The sequence below is a fragment of the Myiozetetes cayanensis genome, unplaced genomic scaffold, assembly GCF_022539395.1.
Source record: "Myiozetetes cayanensis isolate MyiCay16 unplaced genomic scaffold, myiCay2020 scf5-8, whole genome shotgun sequence".
In the NCBI taxonomy this organism is placed as follows: domain Eukaryota; kingdom Metazoa; phylum Chordata; class Aves; order Passeriformes; family Tyrannidae; genus Myiozetetes; species Myiozetetes cayanensis.
The window spans coordinates 1,830,563-1,857,487 of record NW_026087742.1 but is presented as its reverse complement, the minus strand read 5'-3'; the positions used below and the strand labels follow the sequence as shown (position 1 = coordinate 1,857,487).

The 26,925-nt window shown below is 44.4% G+C and overlaps 1 protein-coding gene across 4 annotated transcripts in view; it reads right to left on the bottom strand.

Moving 5' to 3' along the window:
* GRIK1 (glutamate ionotropic receptor kainate type subunit 1) overlaps window positions 1–26,925 on the bottom strand; it is a 117,962-nt gene that overhangs the window by 41,743 nt on the left and 49,294 nt on the right. For all 4 annotated transcript variants that reach the window (XM_050333459.1, XM_050333461.1, XM_050333460.1 and 1 more), the window contains exons 2-4: window positions 11,724–11,891; window positions 9,169–9,426; window positions 5,921–6,102 (exon numbers count right to left, since the gene is read on the bottom strand). In XM_050333459.1, the coding sequence (XP_050189416.1) occupies window positions 5,921–6,102; window positions 9,169–9,426; window positions 11,724–11,891 (608 nt within the window). The remainder of the gene's footprint in view (window positions 1–5,920; window positions 6,103–9,168; window positions 9,427–11,723; window positions 11,892–26,925) is intronic.

The following is a 26,925-nucleotide window of genomic DNA, read 5'->3' as shown; positions in this document are numbered from 1 at the left end:
CCCAGCTGAGCTGGCTGGACTCGTTTCCACTCCCTGGAGCCATTGGATTTCTCTGTCTGTGGGAAGGAGGTGCCCACTGGATGGGGGTTTTATGATTTTTGAGCTGAAACCGTATTGAAACAGCCCAGTGGGTTCATGGGGGGGCACAAAAGAGCTGCCAGGTCAAACAAACATAGTCTGAGCCCAGGTGATCCTCCCTCAGGCCTGAATTTATTTGGTTTGCAGTTAGTCCATGGTGGTGCATTAGTATGAAGGCAAGTTCTTACTAATCAGTGTAAATGGGAGGCTAAAAATGCTCAGATTTCAGTGGTTGATTCCTCCCAGCTTTGATCCCACCTGGAGACAGGAGAGCTGAAGGGCCATTGCACTGCTGCTATCAGAAGGTATAAACAATTTGCCTGCACAGAAATAGCAAAACAATGGAAAACCAGGACAATGCAACTCCATACAGTGCCTCGAAATACAAATTGGCATTAAGCAGACAGATGCATTTACTGCAGTGATTGGAAAGGGTGTGGCCTGGATGTCTGGGAAGCACTGCTGCTTGATCCAAGGTTGCTGCTTTCCTCTCAGATCCAAGGGTTGTAGCCTGAGAGGAGTGTTCACCTCCTGAACACATCTCTGATGAACACTTTTTATGAGAATATTGATTGCCAAGTAATGCCCTATAAACAGAGCTGGCAGGACACAAACACAGCTGGGAATAATAATGATTTCAAGAGTCATGCTGCAGGATTGTCCTTCTAAACAAAACAAAACAAGAAAGAAACACCAAACCAACCAAACAAACAAAATTTCACAAAGCCCCCACAAACAACAACAACAAAAAAATCCCAAGCAAATAGAAACAAACCCCCTGACAGCTCAAGGTAATTTCATGTAAAAACTGAGATTCCCCTGCTATAGCCAAGACTCGGGTTCCCAATGGAAATTGCTGGAAGGAATTGCCAAGGACGCTGAACCCAAGAGCTCCAGGAGAGATGCTCGTTGAAATTCTTCCAAATAAAGTAATGCAGCAGCCCAGGAAAGCCCAATCAACGTGTCACTTTTGTGTTTTCTGTATTAACAGTGACTCAATTAAGATCTGAAGATACAGACAGCTGGAAGGGTGTTTGTAAGTGGCACACACACCTTAATAATGTCCTTGTCTGGTTAAGGAGTAAGAGCTGAGGTTGGATCTGTTCCTGACCTGCAACTGAGCTCTGCCCTGGGGGACAAGAACAGCCTTAACTGCTTGTCCTCCCCAATATCAGTCATTAAGGATGATAATTAGTTAACAGTTATTTAGCATTTAGACACGCCTGTGATATCTGAGTTAGATCTGTAGATTGACCTAAATAGGGTGCTTTTTATCCATGAATCAGAAAGACTTCCAACAAGAATTTATTCGTGTTTAAGGGCAATATGTTCACTAAATAAAATTTCCAATTAACAACTGTTTAGTGGGCAGGAGATGAAAACAAGTTAAAGAAAAGCAAGAGGGATGCTGAGAATAATGCTGGACATCCCAAAACATTACTTACTCCCAAGCCTTAATTACTTGGATGCTCCTATTAGTGTAAATAGGAGAGTTTTGAGGACTCATCTTCTGCTGTGTGTTTGCAACACGGCAGATCCAGGGAAAGCAGCTTCCTGGGAACTCCCAGGAGTGACACAGCAATAAAAGGCTGTTAGGAGCAAAGATGGATTTCAGGTTGGGACACCTTGGGACACCTTGGGACACCTTCCAAAGCAGCTGCATGGGCACTACCCACAGAGCAAGGGACCTCCCCACCAGAGAAAAAGGGCCCAGCAGCCCAGAAGAGGGAAGGAAAGGCAGCATATGTGTATTTATAGCTGCCCACAGGAAACTTAAATGAGATTTCATTACACACTCCTATTTAAATAACTTTGCCTGTAATTTTGTAACCAATTATGCACCTGATACAAAATGTCCTATTTAAACAATAATTGCTTTTACTTACTGTGGAACTCAGATGAATCTAAACTAGTGAAATCAGCCTAAAATATTCTCCTTGTAGGTCTCCTACCCATCTTACCCTGTATAAAATTTGTTCTTCAGCCAAACTCAGGTATGGTTGCACAACAAATAAATAACAGTAAAAGATAAAGAGATTTCCGTCTCTAATCACCCGTTTCAGATCAGAAGGCTGGGCCTTGCCTTTTAGCTGCGGGTCGTGAACAGCAACGTGGATCTGACAAAGTGTCAGTGGTCAGATTATATATGGCAGGCTGAGAGAAGCTAGATAAAAATATTCTCTCTTATGTCTGAAAATCTCTTTTGGGTGCCCTGTTCCTGGCTTGGATCACATCCCAGCTCCAACTTGCATTTGTTCAACTTCTTATAAAAAACTCCCTGCCTTATTTAGAGCTATTGTCAATCTTCCTTCAAGAGGGGCTGCAACTGGAACGATGGGGAAAGCAAATGCTTTGCTTGCTTTCACTCTGCATTTTCCTCACTCATGCTATTATTTCATTCCATGGCCATTAAATGAATGCATTTCATTATCCAATTAATTAGTCCCACCACTCTTTTCTAAGATCAGCAAGACACACCTCAATGAATAAAAACCCCTCTGCCTCCTCACCTCCCAGGTGTCCAAAAGCTGCAGATTTATATTCTCACATTTATTATATTCTCACATTTATTACTGTACCACGAAAGCCCACCAGGGTGACAGTGAGTTTTCATACTTCTGCAGGAACTGAATTAATTTTTTTTTTTTTCCCCCCCATGTCTGTCACATAGTGGAAGTGAACACAGAAATCTTTACAGAATGCTCTCCGGTGTCCTAACCCTGATTAAATATACAGCACACTTCCTAGAATTTATTTTAGAGGTGTGAAGCAAGGAGTAGGTAATTTAAGGTTAGCAGGAACATGATTTCCGTTCCTGCAGTAAAAAGTCCGTGTCAAGTCTCGGGGTGTTAGAACAGACGGAAGGTTAACCACTAAAACTCAACCTCTTCAGCTGAGTTCCTCGTGCAAAAAGGCAATGTCACACTAAATACAGTGTGTGCAGGATGTACTGGGAGATTGGGGCATCAAACAGATTGTAATTTTCCACAGCTAGGTTTAGTTTTCTCGGGCACTGCTTACCTAACCCAGGCAGAGCACCAAACTTCCGTCCACCGAATATTTCAGGTAAAGGTCATAACCAGCAAATTTTCCCATCTTCCACGTGCAAGGGACTCAGCCCTGCTGGTTTTAGGCAAGTTTGGAGGGCTCCTTATCATCTCACACTCTTTCAGATATATCTATTTTAAGCTTGGAATGGAGAGAGATGTGGGGCACCCTCGGAGCAGAGCAGGACAGTCAGTGCTGAAGTCGCACGGGGAGGTTCCTACAGAGCTTAAGTAAGGTCCTGAATGGCACTTTGGTAATCCCAATTTTACCCTAAGAAACCACAGCTGCTCTCAGGTCCTGCTTCTGGCTTCTAATTCTCTAGTAGATCTCCCTCCTTGTCATGTGATATTTCAGCCTTCACAAGCTTTAAAGCTCCAGCAGCCAAGGTGTTCAAGGAGATGATGGGAGTGACAGACCCAGGGGCAACTTCTTCCATCAGCTCTGCTGGTGGGGGATGTCTGGTTTGAAAAACCCTGAGGTTACTGACCCTGATCCTTTTAAAGTAACACAGAGAGAAAATTCAAAGTGACTGTTGGAAAAGGCAGCAATTAATAATCACAGTTTCCTCCTGCTCCTTCCAGATGGGGGTGAGGAGAGGGCCAGGCCTCATTAAGGTGGTCAGGGACTCTGCAGCACGTCAGAGAGAAGGGGAACCGTGTGTGTGTTTAGGGAATAGGTTATTCAGCTCTGTGCAGGCTTTGTATTTTGTTTCAATTAGGTTATTGATTCTGCCTGCTCTTGTTGTGCACAAGCTCAATGGTGTTTTAGCTGAAGCTATAAATAAGCAAAAGTTGGTCTCGTTTAAGGAAGGAAATCTGTCTTTTGAGCTGTTTTGTAAACCAAAGGCTGAAGGAGGCAAGTGGAGGAGTCACCTCCCCTGGTCCCACAGCCCAGTCATGTGGCTGGCTCGGGGAGCTCCCTGGGATGACTCTTTCAGCACATAATTAATTCTGTGCTAACACTTCTGCTCCCAGAAGGAGTTTTTGGGCATCCCTTGCCCTGGTGCCCCCTGAGCACTCACACGAGCAGCCCCTGCTTGTGTGGCTTACTAAACATCTTCATTTAAATGCAGAGGGAAGACAAGAAATTGTTGCTTAGGTGACTCTGATTCCTACCCCTGTTGGAAATCTTATATAATTTAACAACAATATGTATTTTTTTTCAATTTTCATCTAGTGGATCGTTTGCAAAGTCAAAAATATTCTCCATTAATATCGCCGAGTTCTCCTAAAATAATTTGTCTTTGATACCTTGCTTTCATTCAGGGTAAAATTCTACAGGGGTTTGTGTGTGCAGGGAAGAGAATGGGAACCAGGGCACTTCATGTAACCTACAATCAGATGAGTCCCCCATGAATTCTGAGCCCTCCACGCTGCACATTTCATAGCTGCCTTTGGCAGTGAGGAGCCTCCACCCCTGAGTTATTGCTGCCAGAACCTGTGCTCAGCCACAGAACTGTCTCATAGAAAAGCCATTTTCCCTTCTTTCTTGCCTATATTTATGTTGTTCCCTTTCCCTCAGCTCTGATCCACAGGTGCACCTCTCTTAATTCTCCTGTTTTCTCCCACACTGCCATTCCCCGTCCTTCTCCGAGTTTTTAAGGCACTGGGGAGCATTATCTGTGTCTGCAGCCTGTCAGTTGTCTCCCTGATCCATATCCCACACAAACCCTTCTGCTGCTTTGCCCTGTTTAAGTGCATCTTTTATCACTCCCTCCTCTTCCTTTGACACTCAAGGTTTTGTTTTTTGGGGTTTTTTTCCATACTCAGCATGGCATATTTGAAGCTTTGTGCCTCCTGCAGTGTTGCCAGACATCTGTACTTTCTTCTTGCAGGTCCTTGAAAATCTCTGCTGTGTTTAACTCTTCCCCCAGAAATCTCCTTTTGGAGCAGCTTGTCATGCTTTAATGCTTTTGGACAGCCCTGCAGGGAGCAGAGTGAGGGGAGAGCAGCTCTCCTGCCCAGCTCCTGACCTCCCCTTGCTTTTCCCTCACATTCCCAACGTCTTGCCTGCACCTGGCCCTGCTGTAGCTCGAATAAATAACTTGCACCAAGAAAATCCTAAAATTTAGTACAGACCAGCTTTCCTGACAGCAGTAAATCTACCCTACGAGCTCACATTGTTGCATCTGATTTAGGACATCATCCTGCAAGCCCATATTCTCAGGACCCAGATCCTCCAGCCTGGAGAGGAAGGTTTTAGGCTCGACAGACTAAGTCATCTTACAACTAACTTTGACACAGAAAGCTGCTCTGAACAGCTTAAACATTTCAGTGGAACCTTCTGGGATGGAAGAAGAAAGGAACCTTTGTGGGACACAGGGTAGTGTAAGCAGAGTTAGGTTTGTCTGCAGTGAGTTAATGCCCTGTTGTTCCTGCAGTCAGCACTGAGGATGACCTCAAACCTCCACAGAAGCAACAGCTCAGCACCACAAAATGGGCCCTTCCAGGGTTTTTTTAATGGGAGAGGAATAAAAACTCTATTGATTAAGCCAGGACAAGCTAAAATAAATGTAATGATCTTCCTAGTCAAGCAGAACCTGAAGTATTGAAAAGAAATGCACATTTCCTTCTGTGGGATATTGATGGGCTTCTCTTTGGAAGTCATTCCTGCTGCCGGTCCTTATGGCTCTGGGAAGCCTTGTGGCTGCTGCAGCAGTTTCTGTCCCTGGTATTAACCAGCCTTTGGCCTAACTGGGAGTGCATTCAGTTTTGGTGTATCCCAGCAAATGAAAGCTGAGGACTTTTGGGACACAAGACCCCTGCTGTGCTTTGCCACCCCCCTTCCCCGTTACCTGCTTGAGGATTTCTGCGGCCGTTTCGTGGGAGCAATCAAATATCACATAAAATTCCTTGCCCTTCTTCATCTCCTTGAGCAAAGGCCTGGCATCCTTGTTCCCAGAGGGCAGCTGGCGGATTTTGATTTTAATGTTGTACCTGGAAGGGGCTTTGATGAGCTCCTGCAGGCGAATCAGACCTGGAAAATCACACAGGCAATTACACAACTCACCCTCCTGTGCCACGAGGATCGACTGCCACTGAAACAGGGTCTCTTACCAGTCCCCAACATATTTCACATTCCCTAAGGATAATTGTTAGCTCCCTATTTGCCAGCCTCCCACTAACATTATTAAAGCTTTTTATTTTCATGTTTGTACTTGGCTTCAACACGTGAATATTTTGAAAGGTGTTTCTAACTGCCTGACCTGCAGGGTGTGTTTGCATTGATATAATACAATGTAAACATACTGTAATACGTTTAAATTGACATAGTTCATTGCAAAAAGCACATAAGGCTTCTTCCTTGGCAGCCAATTATTATTCCAATATCAACCAAGAGGAACACAGAAGTGAAGGAACCTCCTCCCAGCTCTCCTGCCTAAGGTAAGGTCACTCAGCAAGTGTGAGACCTTGCAAAGGACCAAAACACTTTGAGATCCAGCTCTACAGCTGTAAACACATCTGTAAAGAATGGGATTTCTTAGATTCTCTCTTCAGCTGGCACAGGTTTACGTGCCTTATTTGAAGTCAGCGGAGCTCAACCAGCTGAAGGCTTGTCCAAGTGTTTAAACACAGTGCAATTCCACCAGCTAATTCAGCACTCCTACACAATTTGTACTGCCTCCAAAACCTAAGAAAGATAGCTAAGAGCTCTTTGAGGTGTGTGATTACAGTCTCTTTCTCATTACCCATGAACGCAATTTACCCACAAAAAAAACCTCGTGATCTCCCGCCGAGCGAAAGCAAAAGGCTGCCTTAAAAATACGCCTGAAGAGAGAGAGGGAGAGGGGGAATACAGGCAAGAAGCACTTCTTGAACGAAAATCAAACAAATTATTAAAATGAAAAAAACCCTTGGTTCTCCTGCTGTGAGTTGGGTATATTTGTCCTGGGTTGAGTGGTCCAGCGGTGCGTCCAAGGGGAGACAAAACATCCCTATTTCTTCTGGGGTTACTGAGGGTTTGCTGCCTTGAGGACTGCTGGCTTTCACTCAAGTACTGGCAGAGTGCTTTGAAAAAAACTAATCTCTCCCTCTGCCTGCGAGGCTGGGCCTGTTCTTTGCAGGTTTTCAAGTATCAACAATCAATATAGAATATTAAGCATTGTGAGCATTCAAATGTAAATTGCTGCCAGGGGATTGGAGCCTGGCCGGGAGCCAGCCCGGGGGAATACGGAACAATTTGAGCTCCTTATTAGGAGAAAGGGGCACATGCTTCCAACACTGACTAACAAGGAGGGGAGTTTGTGAAATCTGGCTGTAAAGCTGCAGCTCGGTTGTACCGAGGGTTCAGCTGCAGTGTCTTGGCCACTGTAATCAGTGGCAGCTCCAAGAGGGAAAGCTGAGATTCGGGAGGAAGGGTCCAGAAACTTGCCTCTTATCCACAGCCTCAGACTGAGTACTGTTGTTTCTCTTTCCAGCAGCTAAAAGTGCTTATGTGCAAGGGTGGTGAAGAGCGAAAGAAAAGGATTTGCCAACCCACCTCCACCTTCTTTTAGGGGAAAGAAGTTACTGTGTGCCCTAAAATATCTACCCTGGTCACATCAGACTTGGACCTTGCCCTTCCCAGCCCTTCCCACTGCTACATGAAGATAAAGCCCAGGAATGGTGCACTGAAGAGTTCAAAGCAGCAGTGAAAAGAAGTGCAGTTATTTTTCCGGCGGATGAGGCAAAATCCTGGATTAGCTGACTGCCAGATAATTTACAGCACAGGGGAACAACCTTCCTCTTCCTTCTGCTCAACAAATCCAAACCTTCAGATATGATACCACCAAGCCTTGATTTGGGACAGATTCTAAAACTGAAGTGCTCAGGCTGGCTCCAAGTGGGAGTGGGGAGGGGTCTGGGCAAGTGCAGTGCTTGGGACACTCACCACTGAGAGGAAAGGTTCATTTTAGGGCTTTGAAACAAAATCAGCAAGGATGGAAACCTCCATTAAGTTTCTTGGCCTACTGTAGTCTCTAAGATTAAAAAATAGGCTAATATGTTTTTCCTTCTTGTAGTGTAACAATGAGAGATGAGAAATAAAAAGAGTTTAAGTGGCATCACTCTGACCCAAAATCCAAAGGCTATTTATATTGATCAAAGCTGACCTGTTTACTTTCCTGACTCCGAGTTAATAAGATGATTGATGATTAATTTACTTTGTAAACACCTCTGCAAATGAAGTCTCTTTAAAATCAGTCATTTTTGTAACTGAACACGTTCACAGCACTTGGTGTTTTGGAATGCTAATTTGGTAATGGGGTGGGCTGAAAAAGGCCTGGCCTTGTTCCTATTTTGTCTGGGATATTTATCCAGGAGATACTGGAGAACGTCCAGCAGAGGCCACGAAGATAATGAGGGGTCTGGAGCACCTCACTTACGAGGAGAGACTCCAGGAGCTGGGCCTGGTTAGTCTGGAGAAGAGAAGGCTGAGAGGGGATCTCATCAATCCACACAAATATCTCCAGGGGCTGCCACAGGAAGGTGCCAGACTCTGTTCAATAGTACCAGTGACAGGATGAGGAGCAATGGCCTTAAACTAAAACACAAGTTTCACCTCAGTCTGAGGAAGAACTTTATTCCATTGGAGGGTGGTAGAGCACGGGAACAGCTGCCCAGGGAAGGGTGTGAAGTCTCCCTGTCTGGAGACATTCCAAACCCACCTGGACATGTTCCTGTGTCACCTGCTCTGGGTGACCCTGCCTTGGCAGGGGGGTTGGACCGGGTGATCTCCAGAGGTCCCTTCCAACCCTGGCTATTCTGGGATTCTGGGATCAGTTTGAAGCTGTGTTATCAGTTCCACAAACAGGAAGCAAAATGGGAATTGAATACTCATAATCCAGGGCCTGCCTCCTGCTGACTCCTTAAATTCTGATGGAATGAAAAATTATTTCCAAAATCCGCAGGGGCAGCAGGAGAGCCGCACCTCACGGGAGGCTTTTCCTTCTGTGCTCTGGGAGAACTGCTGCAACTACGACAAACTGAACTATCACAGGCACTCCCTCCCACGGAATTCCGTGTGTGTGCTTAAATAGAAGCCCACGACCCGCCGTGCACCGACCTGTGCTGTCTTCGTACACCACCGTCACTATCTTCCAGTTGTAGTACAGCACGAGGTCCAAGACCGCCCTGCTGATGGCCGCGTAGTCCGGGTAGAGGTTGATGTAGAAGGCGTCCTTGTTGTCCACCGTGGGGTGCTTCCAGCGGGTCTGGATGTGCGGGACCTCCAGGGCGTTGCAGATGGACTGCACGGCGCTGACCGAGGAGCTGTGGGAGGGCCCGAACAGGGCGGCGACACCCAGGGCCAGCTGGTCACACGCTGAGGGGAGAGCAGGGGGGCACAGAAGGGGTTGGTTGGCAAAACTGGCAAAACCAAGGAGCTTGTGTGATGCTTGCTGAGGTCTTTTATCCTCCACCCATCCTCATCCTTTCACAGTGAGAGCGGGCGGCTCTGCGGCTCCCAGACCCACTGAGAATGGTTCCTAAAGCATTTAGAGGTGGTTCAGAGGGTGAGGTTATTTAAAGGAGTGGCTGAGGGAGCTGGGGGGACTCAGCCTGGAGAAAAGGAGGCTCAGGGGGAACCTTCTGGCTCTGCAACTCCCTGACAGGAGGGGGGAGCTGGGGGGAATCTCGGGCTCTGCTCCCAGGGAACAAGGGACAGGAGGAGAGGGATCAGCCTCACGCTGCACCAGAGGAGGTTCAGTTGGACATGAGGAGGAATTCCTTCATGGAAAGGGTTGTTAAACATTAGTACGGGTTGCCCAGGGAGGTTTGGAGTCCCCACCCCTGGAGGTGTCCAAGGAAGGACTGGAGGTGGCACTCAGTGCTCTGGGCTGGGGGACGAGGTGGGCATCGGGCACAGGGGGGACTTGATGGGCTCAGAGGGCTTGGTCATCCAGATCCTAAATGATTCTGTAGTTCTGAAAACAACTTTACTGATTATTATTATTATTATATCCTAAAACCTGCTCGCTACAAATCAAAACCCAACCCACTTCTCTGCTTTACTACCTTCAGGTAGCATTTTCATTTCTGAATTTCTAATTTGGATTTCTAAATTGCCTTTTTCTCAGAATGGCTTTATCCTGGAGAAACCAGGAGCTTCCAGGTTCCGGGCTTGCCAAAGGAACATCACATGAATTAAGTTTCGTGGCAACGTGTCAGGAAATATGTTCAGGGAGTCACAACAGACACTCTGTGGATTCCCTCCCCGACTGGCAAGTTTCTACCTCTGTGTGTTGCTTTAATTTCAGGCTACTGAAGGAACATAAACAGTAAAGGGCACCATGATTCACCGAGCTCCATAATCTGTGTGTACAAAACAGGCAGTAAAGCCTAAAGCCCTCAGTAACAACACGGGAAATAAAGAACCAACCCGCACTGACGTTTTTATACCCCTCCAAATCAATCAAACACCGACACCAGCAAAGGTTTCTTTCTCCTTGTGCCCGTACCTCAGCCCAAAGAATCCCTCCTGGAGGTAATTTTCCTTTCTCTCCTGTGTTTTTTTCAGGTTGTCAGGTAGAAGATGAAGCAATATTAGTTATTTTTGCCCATTAGTAGCATTTACTGCAGATGCTTTTAATAGGGACAAAGCCCTGCACTGAGTAGCAATGTTGGCCTTTTGTAAGGGTGCTCTCAGTGGGAAATTTAGAAATTACTGTGGTTGAGTGAAATATTAAGTACACAAACATCCACAGTGAGCTGAGATTTTTTAAATTCATATTTAGCTCTCTGATTGTAATAGAATATGACAGAAAATCAATTATTTTCTGTTTCCAGTCTACAAACAAGTGTTTTACAGGCAGCATAAAATGCACAGGCTTTCCAGGTCTAATTCAGAAGCCTTTCTAAAGGATCATAGGTTTTAATGTGCAAATTGCATAAATACTATCAATAATTCATGATGAGAAGGAATCACTACTGTCTGCACGAGTTTCTTGCATGTAGATTGACAAAATATTTCTAATGAACTCCTTACTCCACTTTAAATGGAGAGTGGGAACAGTCACAAGAGAAGTGATTCTCACTCTGTAGGGAATCTAAAATCCTTTATCAGTCTGGATTATATGGATTAAAAAAAAACAGCACACATGAGTTTTTGATAGCATATAGTTCCAGCATATATTGGATAATTGAAAAAGAATGTTCTTTTCAACAAGAGAAACTCCTGTCTCTAAGCCACTGAGTGTTATTATTTCAGGACAGGGAGACTACCAGCCTCTGGTCTTTAGAGCTGAATAGAAATACTTTGTTAGGAATGATGGGTATCTGTGCTAATTATGGGTTGTGCCATCCCACTGTGCTTCCTGTGAGTCCATGATCATTTTTCTGCAGAATTCCAGGTGGCAAATCTATGTTTTGGAAAGAAAAATGGGTTGGACTTGCCACCTTCCATCTGGGGCTCTTAGCATGCAGGCAGGATGGAGGAGTTTATTCAGAAACTAGTGTCAAGTCCAAGCCCAGCTTGATTCTGAGTTCAAATATCTTTGAAAGAGATTAATTTTATGTTGCTGTTCGTATACATGATACAATCAGAGCAGGAAAGGAGATCAGGCTGGAAAGGTGTACACTACAAAACATGTATGCTACTGACACAGTAATTGAGATAATTACCTCTTCTTGAGGCTTCAAAACTATCAAAAAGGTTAATTCTCTGGATGTCATAGGTTAATGTGGTATTAGGCATCAGTGTTCTGTTTCTATTAATGTTGGTGACAGCAAACTTGAAAGCCAATTCTTCAATATTAACAGGTTCATTTTCCACAGTTTCGAATATCCCTCCTGTTGAAACAGAGATAAATGAGAAGGATTATTCACCTCTCCGTCGCTGCACATGAAAAGAGAGAAATAAATGATGAGCAATAATTTCTGAGTGTTTAGAAAGGAAAACCAAAGCACTACAGCAAAAGCACATTGGATTATTATTAGTTTTTATCTCCAGTGGCACTGCAGGTTAACCCAATATTATGAATGTTGCTTAGGCAAACACCTGGGAAAGACGACGAGTGTTTGTTATTCAGGCTTTTCAAAGGAAGATTTTAAATGCTTGTGAAAACTTCCCTCTAATGAAAGCACTGGCTTCCACAGGTCTTGTCCCCCTCCCTGCTCCAACCTACTCCATATTTGGAGATGAAGCTTGGAGACGTTTCCTGAAGCGTTGCAAATCCTGGCAGTGCAAGATCCGCACTCGGAAGTGATTGAGGAGCTTGGGAGGAAGCGGACTGAAAGTTTCCCCTCGAGGTCTGTGCTGTGGCAGGGCTCTGGGGTTTTTATAAACCTTAGGCAGTGTCACTGGTCGTTTCCCAGCCTGCTCAGGGCCAGGTGAATATTTTTGCTTTTTCCAAGCTTGTTGCTGAATGAACTGAGGTTGGTGATCCAGAACTGCTCCCACAGAGGATTCACCTCCGTGCCAAGGTGGTGAGTCACATCTCCAGTGGGGAGGTGTCTACCAGAGCCTTCTGCTTCAGGAGTGTCCTTGCAAGGACAGTGCTGGGCCCAGCACAATCGCTCCCAGCTTCCCGTCCTTCCTCTGGAATCTTCTTCTACCATCTGTTTTGAACCAAGAGGTGTCCGGACCCGTCCACTGCAATTCCAGCTGGGCAGCTGCTCTTTGAGTGCTGTTCAGATGGTCAGAACTTTTTTTTTCCTACCATTCAAACTGAAATTTTGTACACTTCTGTCTCCTTTTTTTATTAAAAATGAGGTGAGTCAGAGTTGTTTTTTAACGTGGAAGCAAGCTTTCCAAAAGAGGGCTGTAAATAAGCAACCAGAATTTCAGAATGAACTTCTCTGGCACAAATTCCAAGATGGGGAAGGTGGCTGTGTTTCAAGTCAACAGGTTGTCCCACTTAGACTGGGGTGACTAAGACCCTCCAGAGGCTTTATTATGCCAAACAACATATCCTGACTGTCCAGGGGCACTGGGATTTGATGAATGCATAATAAACAGAACTAATTTAAAAAAAAAAAAAAGCTCCTCTAAACAGCAATCTCCAGCTTCACTGCTTGATTTTGCAAGTATAATTTACTCATTTAGTGCCAGTCACCAGAGGATACTTTGGATTTCTCACTTACATATTTCCACATTTCCCCACGTGAAATTTGAGGCCCAGATACCTTTATATCTTCTGAGCATCTGAATGAATTCAGCCTGGGAGCTGCAATCTCTTGCAGTTTTGATGTCACCGATACAGGAATAGTGCAGCCATTAGCTGACAAGCAGAAACAGTGGAATTAAAGCCTGTTTGGAATGTTAACCCAGCAATGAAGGCACTGGAGGCTATCAGACCCAAGCTGGCAATGCAATCTCCAGCTACTCTTGAATACAGAGCGTTGTATTATCTCTTGAATCCACATATAGCAATGCCTTAATGTGACTTCAGCAATTTGCCAACTTAAGCAATTTTCTCGCTCTTCACTACATGGATTTCTCATTTGCTGTATGGATGTATTAAAACCTGAAAGATTTTCTGGGTTTTTTTTCCCCTTTCTCTCATAAAACATACAAGTGGTTACAAGAGACTGGGACACACGGAAAGAGCTGGGAAAACTTTAAGGGCAGGTCTTGGAACCAAACATGAAACATCATGTGGAATGCTGAAATTCAGCAGGATTTTACAGAGCTTCAAACTCCAGAAGGGAAAAAAAATCTAAAGCCTGTGGTGATACCAGTGATGATACCAACAAGTTTATGGGTTAAATACAGGGTTTTTTCACCCCGCTCATTTCACCTGAAGAAGACAATTATTTTCAGTATTTTCAGTCAGCTATACTACCAGTTTGGTCCTGAGCCAGAAAGGTCCAAGTGCTGGGTTTTCCTTGAACCCCTACTGGAATGAGCAGAGCTCTATTCCATAAGGCAAGGTGGATGCCACTGGAAAAAAGGAACAGCCTGAGATAACTATGAAATAAGACAGGGGGACCACAGTCTCTCCCTACTTCCAATAGGATGAGGTTTTTGCCATTTGATCTTGGCAAAAAATGTCCTCCATCCTGGAAGTTATTACTGTGTATTGTATCCCTTTCTACTTTTTAAAAAAAATTAATTAAAACTACTTCATCCAACCACCCTTGAGGCAACCTTCATACCTATATGTACACAAGCACTTTCTCACTCCAGGGCCAGATCTATTTCCAGTCCTCTAATCAATTGCCTATTAAATGAAGATTAATTTTAATTGGTGTATAACCATGAACTATTTATACTCCATTAGCAGAATTTCACAGAATTTTTGCTTGGTCCCCTTTGGAAAAGAGTAAAAGCTCCCTGGGCAGAGGGAAGGAGGGGAGGGAAAGGAGGAGTGATGAAAAGAGGGAAAGTTTTTTGTGGATGTGTTTTCTAAGCAAACTAATCCAAATTCTGCATTATGCACACTTCAAATGTATTCCAATCGTTTTCCCTGGAATTCAGCTGTGCAATCATGGAATTGGGACTCCAGGTTCCTTTTGTACACGTTAATGCAGCACTTACAGGGAACTCTGATTACAGGCTTTAGTTTGCTGGTGAGGTACTCTGGATAGAACATGGAAAGCCAGAATGGTTTGGGTTGGAAAGGACCTTAAAAATCTGGTGTTAATCCCCTGGTCGTGGGCAGGGACACCTTCCACTAGCCCAGGTTGCTCCAAGACCTGTCCAACCTGGCCTTGGACACTTCCAGGGATGGGGCAGCCACAGCTTCCCTGGGCAACCTGTGCCAGGGCCTCACCACCAAGTCAGTAAATCTTTACTTCACTGACAATTCTCCTGATTAAACCTCGAAGGAAACCCCAAAGTCCATGAGAGAGTTTATGGAGTAAGTAATTTAGTGGTTACTGTGAGTGAATTTTGGGATAGTTACATTAGAAAAGCTTGGGCTGTACCTATTTGAGCTTGATTCTTCTGTGTGTAAAAAAAGAGGTGAATTAGTCTGTGAATTTGCATCACAAACAAGCCAGCAGATAAAATCAGTCTGTTCCATGCTGCAGTATTTTCACCCATATATCCTCAATCAAATCTAGCAATTCAGTAAGGAGTTTCTGTTCTCCTTGTTCTGCTGATGACTGACAGCCAGGCTCAGAATTTATTGTAAGGTCCAGGTTAAAAGAAAAACTGCAGAGTAAGTGACAAGTTTGATGAAGAACCCATTTGTCAGATGATTCATTTAAATAAAGTAATTACTGTACAACATTTTAAAAACAAATTAACCACGGCATTCTGCAAGGGAAGGGGGAAAAAAAAAATCGATGTTAACTCAAGATATAAATGATGTTCCAGGAATGAAGCTGTTATTGCTAAGCACAAAAACAAGCCCTGGCTTTCAAGGTAGCACATGCATAGGAAAAGTGGAATTTTTTTGAGCAATGCCAGAGGTAGGTTCCCTGATCCTATTGCACTCTCTGCCAGCCACATGTGAGCACATCAGTAGGAGAACCCAGCAATCCTATGCACTCAACTGATAATCCTATTCCAGTGTGAGAGGAAACCTTTCACTTTCAGCACTTACTTTGTCAAGTGATGTCTGTGAGGATGAAGGAAAAAAAAAAGCTGTATCTGCCCCTACCTGGGATTTAGCTCTGGAAAGTAAGAGGAAAGGACTGCTTGGCTAAAGCTGCTCTGCCAAACAGGGAGTGCTGACTGACAAATTATGATGGGGCAGCAGCTCCGTTCATCCTCTGAAGACAAAAAAAAAAAATTCCTACAGCAAGTAAAATGTCAAAAATATAAAAGCACACCTCGCTAGCACATCCCCTGAAAAAGCTTCTCCAGTCCTTTTGAGCCTGCAAATGTTTCCATTTAAAGGGGTCAACCAGGCCTGAGAGAGCTTTAGAAAAGGTCATGGCTGAACAATTTCCACACCTTCCCTTGGGTCTCGGCGTTCCACCTCAAGACAAGGCACGGCACAAAAGCTTGTTCCTGGGAAAATTCTCTCTCCCTGTTTTAAAACCAGTCATAAACAGCAGCAGTTAAAAAATGTTGACCTTTCTGATGGCAATTGTGGACCTCAGGCACCTCAGGCTCCTTTGGGCAGGTTGCCTCCATGCAAAGCATCTCACTCCCATTTTTCAGTAGGAATACAGCAGATGTAAAGTACTATTTTTTAACAGCATATACACAGAGTAGCCTTGAGGGAATTTCTGTGATTCCAGTCAGTGCTATCACTTTCAAAGTGAAATGTTAACTTTTCAAAATGCTTTTAAAAACTACATCATGCCTTCAGAGAGATTTTCCTTACCTACTCCCCAGCAAACATCAGACCGGTGTCTGACAGCCTTGGGGTGGTTTTTTTGCTGTTACTGTCTATGGCAACACTACAGAAAGGCAGATGAAATGGAGGCAGGTTTATAGGGAAAGACAGGACTGACAGCCTGCAAAACAGAGGTGGGGAAAAGCCATGTTCTTCCAGCTCTGTAATTCCTTCTAAGGAGACCGAGAAAGCAAAAACCTGTCCTGCTCTTAAAGCCAGCCTGAGACTCAGTGGCCACCACAGGAAAACTGTTGTTTTTTCAGATGTGGATCTTGCTCTGGGACATTTTTTTGTCTGTTGTTTTGGTGGGTAAATATCGTATTTCCCAATTAAATTTGTTGAAAGCCTCTCCAGCTCTCTGGTAGCTGCGTGAGGCGGCTCCATGGCAGATCCATGTCAGTGCTCACCCTCTGGAACAGCAGCCAACCTTCCTCTCCTGCCATGATTCCCCCGTGTAGCAGCTGCTGAACTGTCCTCCAGACATGTTTTAATACTATTTCTTTATTGCTAACACAATTCTCTCTACTTTTGGACAGTGGCAAAAGCTGGTGGTGCAGGGAAGTCATTTGCTTGTACTGTTAAACCAGAGAAAAGTGTTGCTGCATATCAGAGACCCCGTATTCCAGGACCAGAAGTTCAGCCACAGTGAGATTTAAAAGATATACCGGTGGGATTTTTATTTGCTGCCAGATTCTCATCTCCCAGCACACCAGCTCTTTCCTACAGCCAAGAATACCAGCAATTTGGAGACAGCAGATCAGCTATTCATATATGCATATGGCTCCAGGAGTAGCCATAGTGCTACTAACACCAAGCATTTTGATATTCTGACAGAAATTCCGGTGAGAACCGGGAGGTGTTAAATAACCTGAAAGCTGCTCGTGTTCTTATTCAGGTTCTACACTTCAAAAAAAAAAAAAAATGCTCTTTGAAAGCAAGCATGCCGTGAGAAACACTTGAAATATTAAAACACCCCTACTAAGAGGGATGGCAGAGGAAAAATATAGTTAACAACTAAGATATTCCTCATGAAGACAGGGGTGGTTTTCCCTTTAGCAGAGAAAAAGGGGGATTTCATGGTTTATAATAAAACCCTGTTTCTACGTGGTTGATGTCCAGGTTTCCTCTCCTTGCTCCAAGGATACCCCGTTTCATAGCCTAGGTGTCAGCTGTGCCCCTGGGGAGGTGCTGGTGGCACAGGCTGACACAAGGATACCCCATTTCATAGCCTAGGTGTCAGTTGTGCCCCTGGGGAGGTGCTGGTGGCACAGGCTGACACAAGGATACCCCATTTCATAGCCTGGGTGTCAGTTGTGCCCCTGGGGAGGTGCTGGTGGCACAGGCTGACACGTGGGATGAGTGATGTGGAAGCAGAGTGCCTGCTGGATCCCCATCCATCCCCGCAGCTTTGAGCCTCCCGCGGCTTCCGAAGGCAAAGCAGTGCCACGACACACCTATTTCCCGGAGGGGTTTGTGCTCTGAGAAGCTTGCCCTCCTTTCCACGGCACCATCTGAACCCCAGGAGGTCCCTGAGAGCTCGTTCAAGCCCCCCCCAGCTCCATCAGTCACTGCAGAGAAAGGAGAGGTAAAACCCCAATGACTGAGCGGCTCTGTGTCATTGGCTTCCCGAAAGAGGAGCTGCTGCCGATGCCAAGTTAATGTAGGAGATTTGTAAAGCCACATTAACACAGTTTGCCCTTGCTCCCTCTGATGTAATATGGATTCCCACTGCTGCACTGCCAGGGGAAGTTGGAACTCCCACATGCTTTTGAAGCTTGGTGGGGGGGGGTGCTGGGAGGGAGGTGCAGGCTCAAAAAGGAGCAGGGCAGAGCAGAAGAGGAAGGTCTTTTCTCCAGATAATGCCCACTTACAGAGTTCCACTTGGACTAAAGCCCTTGCTATTGGAAACCCACTCCAAGTGTGTTTTTTTCCATCCTGATCTCTTGCCAAAGGACACATTCTCCCGTGCCACGAGGTGTCCAGTGCATGTGCCCTCGCTACAGAGATAAGCCTGGGCATTCATCTCACCAGAAAAGAACAATCAAAGGAGTTATTACTTGCAGCTGAGCAGTATCTGCCTTTTAAAAGTTAGCTCTGACTGCGTAAGATTAGTCCAGAAATTGGCTGTTACCTCTAGTTTATACATGACCTGTAAACTGCTCCGTTATGTGTGATGTGTATTAAAAGTTTCTCAGGAAGAACCATAACAATCCCAATCCTGTAACGAACAGTAATTGCAATTTGCATTTCTGAATGCAGGCTGAAGTTGAGTTTGCTCCCCTAGGTTTCTGTGGAATTAGAGGCACGGGGGTTGCATCTGGCTCTCAGAGCACAAACTGCACGCATTACCATTCTGTGCACGGCTGAATTTAGCCCTGCTCCAGGGACCTCTGAGTTAGGCAGCTATTATCACCCTCATTTTACAGACAGTGGAGCTGAGAGCGACTTCCCTACCATCATTGCCTCTTCAATCTGTTCAAAAGCTGATTTGGAAGCTTTCCATACATTGTGCTGTGTTCCAGTCTATTCCCACCCTTTCCAAGCCCCTGTCCTTACCTTGGCATCCATCATCTTTGCATTCACCCAGTCTGGTTCCTGTCCAGGGTGCCTTGGATTCTATTCCTCAGTGCTATAACCTGCCAAATGTCACTGCCATTCCACTGCCTCTGCCAGATCCTGGATCATTTTCCCTCTGTAACTCATTTTCCCTTTGTAACTCATTGTCCATCTGTGGGCTCCTCCTTTTAGGATGCACTTCAAACAAAACTCAAAGCCCCAGTCCTTGTCCTTTGTACCCTCATTGTTCAGCCATCTAAATTTAAAAGAAAAGACAGTGGGCACAGAAAGGCAAATATCCCTTTCTGGATTTCCTGCCTCCCTTATCCCCAGCCCTGCACTTAAATGCTCTTTGTCTCTAGAGATTACAAGCTTCTCAAGACTATAAGAAATTTACTGCCAAGCAAGAAAATTTTATGAATTTAATAAATACAGGGCTGGCATTGGGGTTTGGGGTGATGGTCTCATTTTCCTTTCTATGACTGTGGGATAGGACTTGGAGACTGAAACCTGGGACAGGCTCAGGACCTGAAACCTGAGCAAGGAAGGAGGTGCAGCCCAAGTGTTAAACTCAGCAAATGGGGCTTTTTAAGAAGACTGGGTTTGTTTATGGAAAGGTCACTGCCTATTTGACAAACTGAGCATCTCCTTGGTTCCAATCTGCCCATCTGAAATCCAGCTCTGGGCACGTGTTTAGGACGTGCTTGTGTTCCAGTGGCTTTTGTGAAGATTTTGCTCTGAGCTGTAACAACATTGTGTAAAATTTGCTTGATTCTTTGCTGAACTCTCAGAGGGACTCAGCCTTTTCTGCTGTTTTCATGCAACATGGTTTACAGTGCTTAATTACACTGGTGATGAAATGGGTGGAAATCACATTTTGTGAGTTCTGTGACTGCCAAAGAGCTGCAACCCCTTACGCTGGGTCTGAGCAAACAAGAGCTGGGTAAAGACTGGGATGAAGAGCACAAAGGGCAGGAAAAAGTCTTCGATGAAAATGTTAAGGCATTTGTCTTTCCCAAACATTTTCTACGTGAGCCAGGGCCAGGTTTTTATGATTGTCTGCACCCCAGAAAGGTGCATTCAGTGGTGCTTTCATCCTTTGGAAAGCAGAGGGATAAAAATACACGGGTGTTATGTATATGTACAAAAAGTTGAGCTTATTGAGATACAAAGATCTGCTTTTTTTCCCGTGGGATTTATTTCAGTTCAGCCTGTGAGTCCAGAGAGATTTCCCAAAGGCACAATTGGCATGATTCGTGTTATAGAATTTCTAAGTAATGAACTTATTCCTTTTTTAACAAGGGGAAGAAAAAAAAATATTGGTTGACCTGATTTAGGTATCCCTTGCAATACTAGTCAAAAACTAAAGTATCATTTTAGAGGTGCAAGTTCTCTATTTGATGGAAAGTTTTAAACCTATTGCCTTGCTGCCTCTATTTTATTGTTTTCCCTCGATGTTAATCAGGAAAATGCAGGAAAGTACATAAGATATTTATATGATTTCCTGTTCTTCCCCCCACATAACCATACCCACTTGGGCAAAACACCTCTCCAGGCGCTGCAGCATTAATTTCCAACAAGACAAAACCAGGAGAGGGAGAAAATTGGTTCTAATTACCCAGTTACACACGCAACATTGGGTCCCATCAGGTGCTATTTCTGGCCAGGCAGGAAGGAAGAGGGAATTAGGATAATTTCCCTTTTATTTCTTGGAGCTAGAAGCAGGCAGATGAGCCTTGCAGAGACCAGGGTTAGATTTTGGGTGGCACAGGTGTCTTAAGTGGGTGATGTGACGTGGCTTGTAGGCTATTCTGGATGTTTCTCCTGATTTCAGTAGGTTTTGATCAAATTCTCTCATGGCTCAGCAGTTCTCCCACCGTGTTGTAAGGACTTAAACAGTCCCACTGGAAAAGAAACTTACTTTCCCATGTCCTTTTTAATCTTTCAAAGCCCTGCTTCACAGATACGCTTTTCCTACGTATCTGAGTCAGAGGATTTCCCTCTGAGACACCCAGACTTCTTGACATATTAATTGCCGAGCATGTGAGGGACTACGAGGTGCTTCTGAGAAAGGAAACATGAAACAGAGAGGAGGGAACAAGCACAGGGAAAAAAAAAATAAATCAATGTTTGTAATGAGGAGTAAAAGAAGGGAAAAAGAATTTGACAGAAATAAAAAGCAGATGAGGAGAGTGGAAAGTGGTTGAACGAAGGCTAAAAGACTGGTGGCACTGAGCTGCAGACTTTGCTGGAATTTTTAGTCACTGCTTTTATCTGATTATTTGTTAGTATTAGTATTAGACTGCTTTAAAATATAGGAAGATTTTTTTTTGCAGGTACAAAGTAATTGTACCTTACATTTGAGGAAACCTTGAACCAAACTGAGCAACAGAGACCCTGCCTGGGACAGCAGCAAGGAAAACTGGATTCAGAGGGGTTTTGTCACCTGCTTTAAGGGAGGCACCCAGTTAAACCAGAAGGTGTAACTGTGCACAAAGTGCTTTACCACAGTCCCCTGTGGTGGTGGCAGGATATTACCCTTCCCAGAATGTGCAGCTGGGGGGTTTTTCTGCCCTATGACAGCAGATGACCCATCGAAAGATGTCAAGATCCACTTGACTGAGGCCCTGCAAACTTTACTCTGGAGAGGAATCCCGAGGTGAGGGAATAAAATCCCACTACAAAGCAGTTGTGAGTTTGCACAGGCAGTGAAACTACTTCAGGATTAGCCATTTTCCTCCAGCTGTCAGACAGGAATAGAAAGACATTTCAAAATCCAAGACAATACTTCGAAAGTAAAAGTGCATGCTTTGTGCATAAATGTCAGGGCTATATCTTTAAAAATTACACAGCCTTTCTTTTCGTGAGTGCCCATTAAGCACTATTATCTGTAAGATGCTTAGGAACATAAGGTCTTTATTAAAGCTGAAGAAATCTGAGCTTATCCTCCAAAAGCAGGGATAAAATCAGATCACGGCCCATCCAAAAGTACATCCTTTCCAGAAAGGGGGTGGTGGTGGAGGGAGGTTAAAAGTGTGGGGGGGGACCTTTTAAACTCTAGCTTCAGTCAGTCACTGCTTCCTTTCTGAAATCCAGCTGTTGCAACTCCCCTAAAAAGTCTGTGCTGCCTGTGATCCTCGACTGATTGACGTGGGGGATGCCAAGGAGCCCTCAGAGCGCAGAGATCTTAATTTATAAATCACTGTTGCACTTTGAAGGGTGCAAAAAACAGTATCCCACCTAATCGAGAGTTCAAACACTGAGGGCACAAAGATTCCATTCGCTCTTGCTGTCTCACTCTCTGCATGAAGCCACAGCGAATTAGAACCTGGCTTTATTTCTCACGTGCAAGAACTGCCCGTGGCAGATTTCTCTGGAGTCTGGAGTTGGTCCTCTCGCTCTGGAGGAAAGGCTTAAAATCACTGATCTGCAGGAGAGGACCAGCAGCACACAAAGCTGACAGGTCTGAGAGCCACCAGCTGCTCAGGCCGTGTCAGGGGGTGGCATTCAGGAGGGATAAACCCGAAGTTTAAAAATAAAAACTCAAGGGAGGCATGAGTAGTTTCACTGATTTTCATTATAAGTAATGAATTTAGCTTTTCTTGGGACAGAGGAAGGATTAACCCCAGGTTTGCCACTGGCTAAATTTACGTGGTTCTCCTGAAACCCCAAACACACACATATGGGGTGGGGACACTTCACTGATGGTCCCCTCATGATTTGGGGAGATAGGAGGAAATTTGCAGGTTTTGCTCAGGGTTTGCCTATTGTTCTTTAAACTTCACAGAAATTTGGGTTTTCTATTCTGCTGGATTGTCCTGCCCCTTTTTTTATCAGCATTAGTGCAGTTTCATCCTCAAATCCTCGAGTGTCGAAAAGGAGCACGCAGAAAACGAGCTGACATCTTGCTAACCAGGGTATTATTTTTATTGCAGCCTCAGCATTGCAGGTGCTTTAAGGGAAAATACCAGGATACATTTTCAGTCTTGGAAAGTCTAATGTCTAAGTAGGTTCACCTGAAACGATGCTTTTGAGGGTGGGGGCTGTAGATTATGCAACTGATCCACTCTTACAAGTAATGTTTAATCAGCACCTGTGCTTGGAGATGCCATATTTCTTTATAATAATGATGGTTGGCTTTAGAAAAGACACTTACTTGAGGTGCCTGCAATTTAAAGCTTTCTTGGTAATTATCAACCTGGAACATTTCTGCTCCTCAATCTACTGAGGGCCATTTGTGTCTGAAAAATGTCTTATTCAACTGCTACATTTGCAAATATTGAAGTACCAAGTGTAAACAAAGTGCTCCTGCTCCTAATCACAACTTTACATGAAGTGCTGAATTCTACGACTTCAAGAGAAATTTGGAATAGAAGCACAAACAATTCCAGGAACTTTTTTTCTTCTTGTAATGCTACTTCTTCCCCCCTCCTCTCCCCCACCCAAAAAAAGTAAATTATTTAAAAATCCCGATTTTCTAGGAAGACTGATATGAAAATACTCGGAGTCCACAGAGGAAACCAAGACTTCCCAGCAGTGTTAAACCACCTGATGGAGACACATATGGTGCTGAAATTCCTGTGCATAACAGAGCCTAAATTAACTCCAGAAATTCTTGCTTTGGGGGAATTTTCCAGGTTGCATCATCACTTTTCTTAATGTTGAATATCCCCAGAGGTTCTTTGGAACCCAACTCTTCATTTGTGTGTGAATCTGGGGACTTGAGAGGCTCCTGCTCAAATCACTCATGAAACCTGTGAAAGGGGGGTTTTAGGTCAGCCACCTTCATGCTGTGTAGGCAAATTTTGGGATACCTGAGCCAGGAATGTTATATCCATATAAAACCCAAACATGAAATGTTTAACATTCATGCCTGGTGTGCACACAGAAATGTCTTTCACCAGAAATCACACTCAGATTGAGACATTCCACTCCAACAGCTTCAGTGGGAACAGCTTCATCAGGGATTATTAATATTGGTTAGAGATGTTATTACAGATATCACACTAATTTATTACATAAAAACTATAGTTGTAGTTGTTGTAGTTGTACTTATTGATAGGAAAGTTAGATATGTACTTTGAAAAAAAAAAAGGCAGGAAAATTTGGTCCTGGGTAATTACACAGATGGGTCCAAAACTGTTTGTAAAAACTACTAAAAATAATTAAAGAAAAAAAAAGACAGGTATCTAAAACACTGGATGCAACATCCAGGTCTGGGAGGTGACTACCTGAGCTACTAAATCATGACTCATACTTTTAAAATATGAAAGCTGATGCTACACTAGTTATAGCTGCTGTGGAGGTTTTTTAGCCTCATAACTTCATTGTAAGAAATTCCAATCAAAAGCCCATAAAATAACCTTGCCACGAAGAGGAAACTGTAATTACTTACAATTAGTACAGTGTGTAAAGGATGGCTTCAATTCAATTAAACAATTCCATAATTTATGGAACAAATTATGGCCATAATGGCCATAATTTCAATGGGTTGCCATCAATCAGGAGAGAGCAACGTAAACTTCAAAATAAAATTAAAAACTCAGCTTAAGGAGACACCAGGTATTTTGTCCTTGCTCAGTGACTCAGTGTTCCCCTGTGTGTGTCAAATTTCCTGTACATTGTAGGACTTTGAATTCTCTTTTTCTACATTTATGAAAGGTCTGGGGTGGGATTGTTGGGGTTACTTAAAAAGGCTTTCTGAGGGAAATGTGGCAGAGCTCAGGGATAGAAGAATGAGGGACTAAAGGGCCTCCTAAAGGGCACCCTTGTCTTGCAGGTTATCCTGTAAACCCTTCAGATTCAGGCAGGTGCTTGCAGGAAGATACAGACTATTTCTCTTGGATTATATGATGTGAATGCAACATTTCAGCAAAATCAGGATTTAACCCCATATGCACATTCTTTAGTGTTATCACACTGGTTCCAGTAAGCCAAGAAATAAGCTGTTCAAAGGAAGTGCAGTAAGGACAGAGTTATTATTTTTCCTAACACACAAACGAGTGTTTGGGGTTTTGTTTTTGTTTTATTTTGTTTTAAAACAGGTAATGTTTCAAAGCCCATAAGCCCAAAATGCTACTCCCTGACAGGCTGCCATTAATTCAAACCAACCCTGAAAAGATGAGCCACAGTCACACAGAGGTCACTGGGTCTCACTTTTGAGGCAAGGGGAGGAAATTCAGCTGCCTGCTTACGAAGGAGGATAACTGTAGATCCTCTAATGATCCTGCCTGGCCCAAAACCTTATCAAGCTCTAGAGGCAGTAATAAATCATAGCAGGGATCTCAGACTGGAAGGGTGGGTGCTCCTGTGTGGCAGGAAAGCTTTCCTTCACGGCCACATGTCACAACAAACTGGGGAACAGAACGATGTGCACGTGTGGGGTCTCACTCAGTGACAAAGCAAACACTGCCTCTAACTATGTGTGTTTTCTGGGAGGCACAGAACACTGAAAAATGGCCAAATTAACAACTGCAATCCATTCTGCATGTAAATTAAATGCTGTGTAGGCGACACTCGTAGTGATTATAGCTCGCTACATGACATATGTTTAATGATTCAGATTGGCTGCTGTTGAGAGGGATTTCATTTAAGGCACTTATGGCATTGGGCTCAAATTATTTGCAAGAGTTGATTGACACTTATGTGTTACCCTGCAGCTTGGTGTTCAGCTCAGGATCATCCTCTGTGGACATTTCCTCTACCTCCTGCAGGATCTAAACTCTGGGCTCCTCTGACACTTTCACCTCCCCACACATCTTGTTTAACCAGTTTCCAGAACAATCAGATGAGAGAACAACATTTTTGTGTCCTTGTATTTGTTCAGTTGTTAGGTCTAGCTATTTCCCTTGGGAACAGGCTTTGGACACCTAGTTCCCATGAAAATTAGCAAGAACTGGTCATCCAATCCCAAAAGAAGCTTCTCAACTCTCCATTTTTATGTCTATCTGTACCAACACTCACCAGTGAGCTGCTGACTGTAGGAACCTGTGGATTCAGAAGTGTCACCAGCAAATTTGGTAGCATCTTAAACTTAATCTGAAGTATGGAGCTCCCAGTGACCTTCCCTGGGATGTTCCTCCCCATGCTGATGAAATCCACTCCGCAGTGTTTAGCAGCCACATGTTCCCCACAGAACATCTACAGTGCGCATCTCCTGCTGGAATGACACAGGAGGTGAGTGCAGAGGCTGTTTGAGAGGGAAAATGAGATTTGGATGCAGTATGTAAAGGTATTCCATTAAATTCTTTGGCCTTTGGACTGACCCCTCTGTTCACTGCTCCGGCCCTTATTAACAGCATTGACTGGTAAATCCAGTGGGAGGGTGGGGAACACAGAGGGCAGGTGAGAGTAAATAATCAAAGTGAGTGTGTAATTTCCCTCTAGCACAAGCCCAGCTGGCTTGGGAAAGGCTGAGGACATCTGAAGCAGCGGTTAATTCATTATTATAGAAACAGAGAATCACTGAGGTTGGAAAATGCCTCTGAGATCACAGAGATCGAGCTGTGCCCAACCTTGTCACCCAGTGCCATGTCCAGTCCTTCCTTGGACACCTCCAGGGATGGGGAATCCACCACCTCCCTGGGCAGCCCCTGTCCATGTTTAACAACCCTTTCCATGAAGAAATTCCTCCTGATGTCCACGCTGACCCTCCCCTGGTGCAGTCCTCTCCTCCTGTTCAGATACTGGATGGCCGGTGGTGCCGTTCAGATTTGCCAGCTAGTTGGCTACTCTGTTCCAGTCTCTAGGAGCTCTGGGAAGGAATGGGTTACTTCTTCCAGGTCTCCTGGGTGTGTTAATTAGTTCCTTAATGCACTGTGGGGAAAACTACCCAGCTGCTGGCTGCTTGGAGGCAAAAAACCCTGGCAGGGGGTGTTGTTGAGTGGGAGCACAAGACACCAACTCAAACTGCTGCACTGCTCAGTCGGAAGCAAATAACGACCAGGAAGCTTGGAGAATTCTGTATCAGGTTGCCAACAACCCTTTTTCCTACAAGAAACAGCCCTTACAGGGGAGGACTGCGCTCCTTGCTAGCC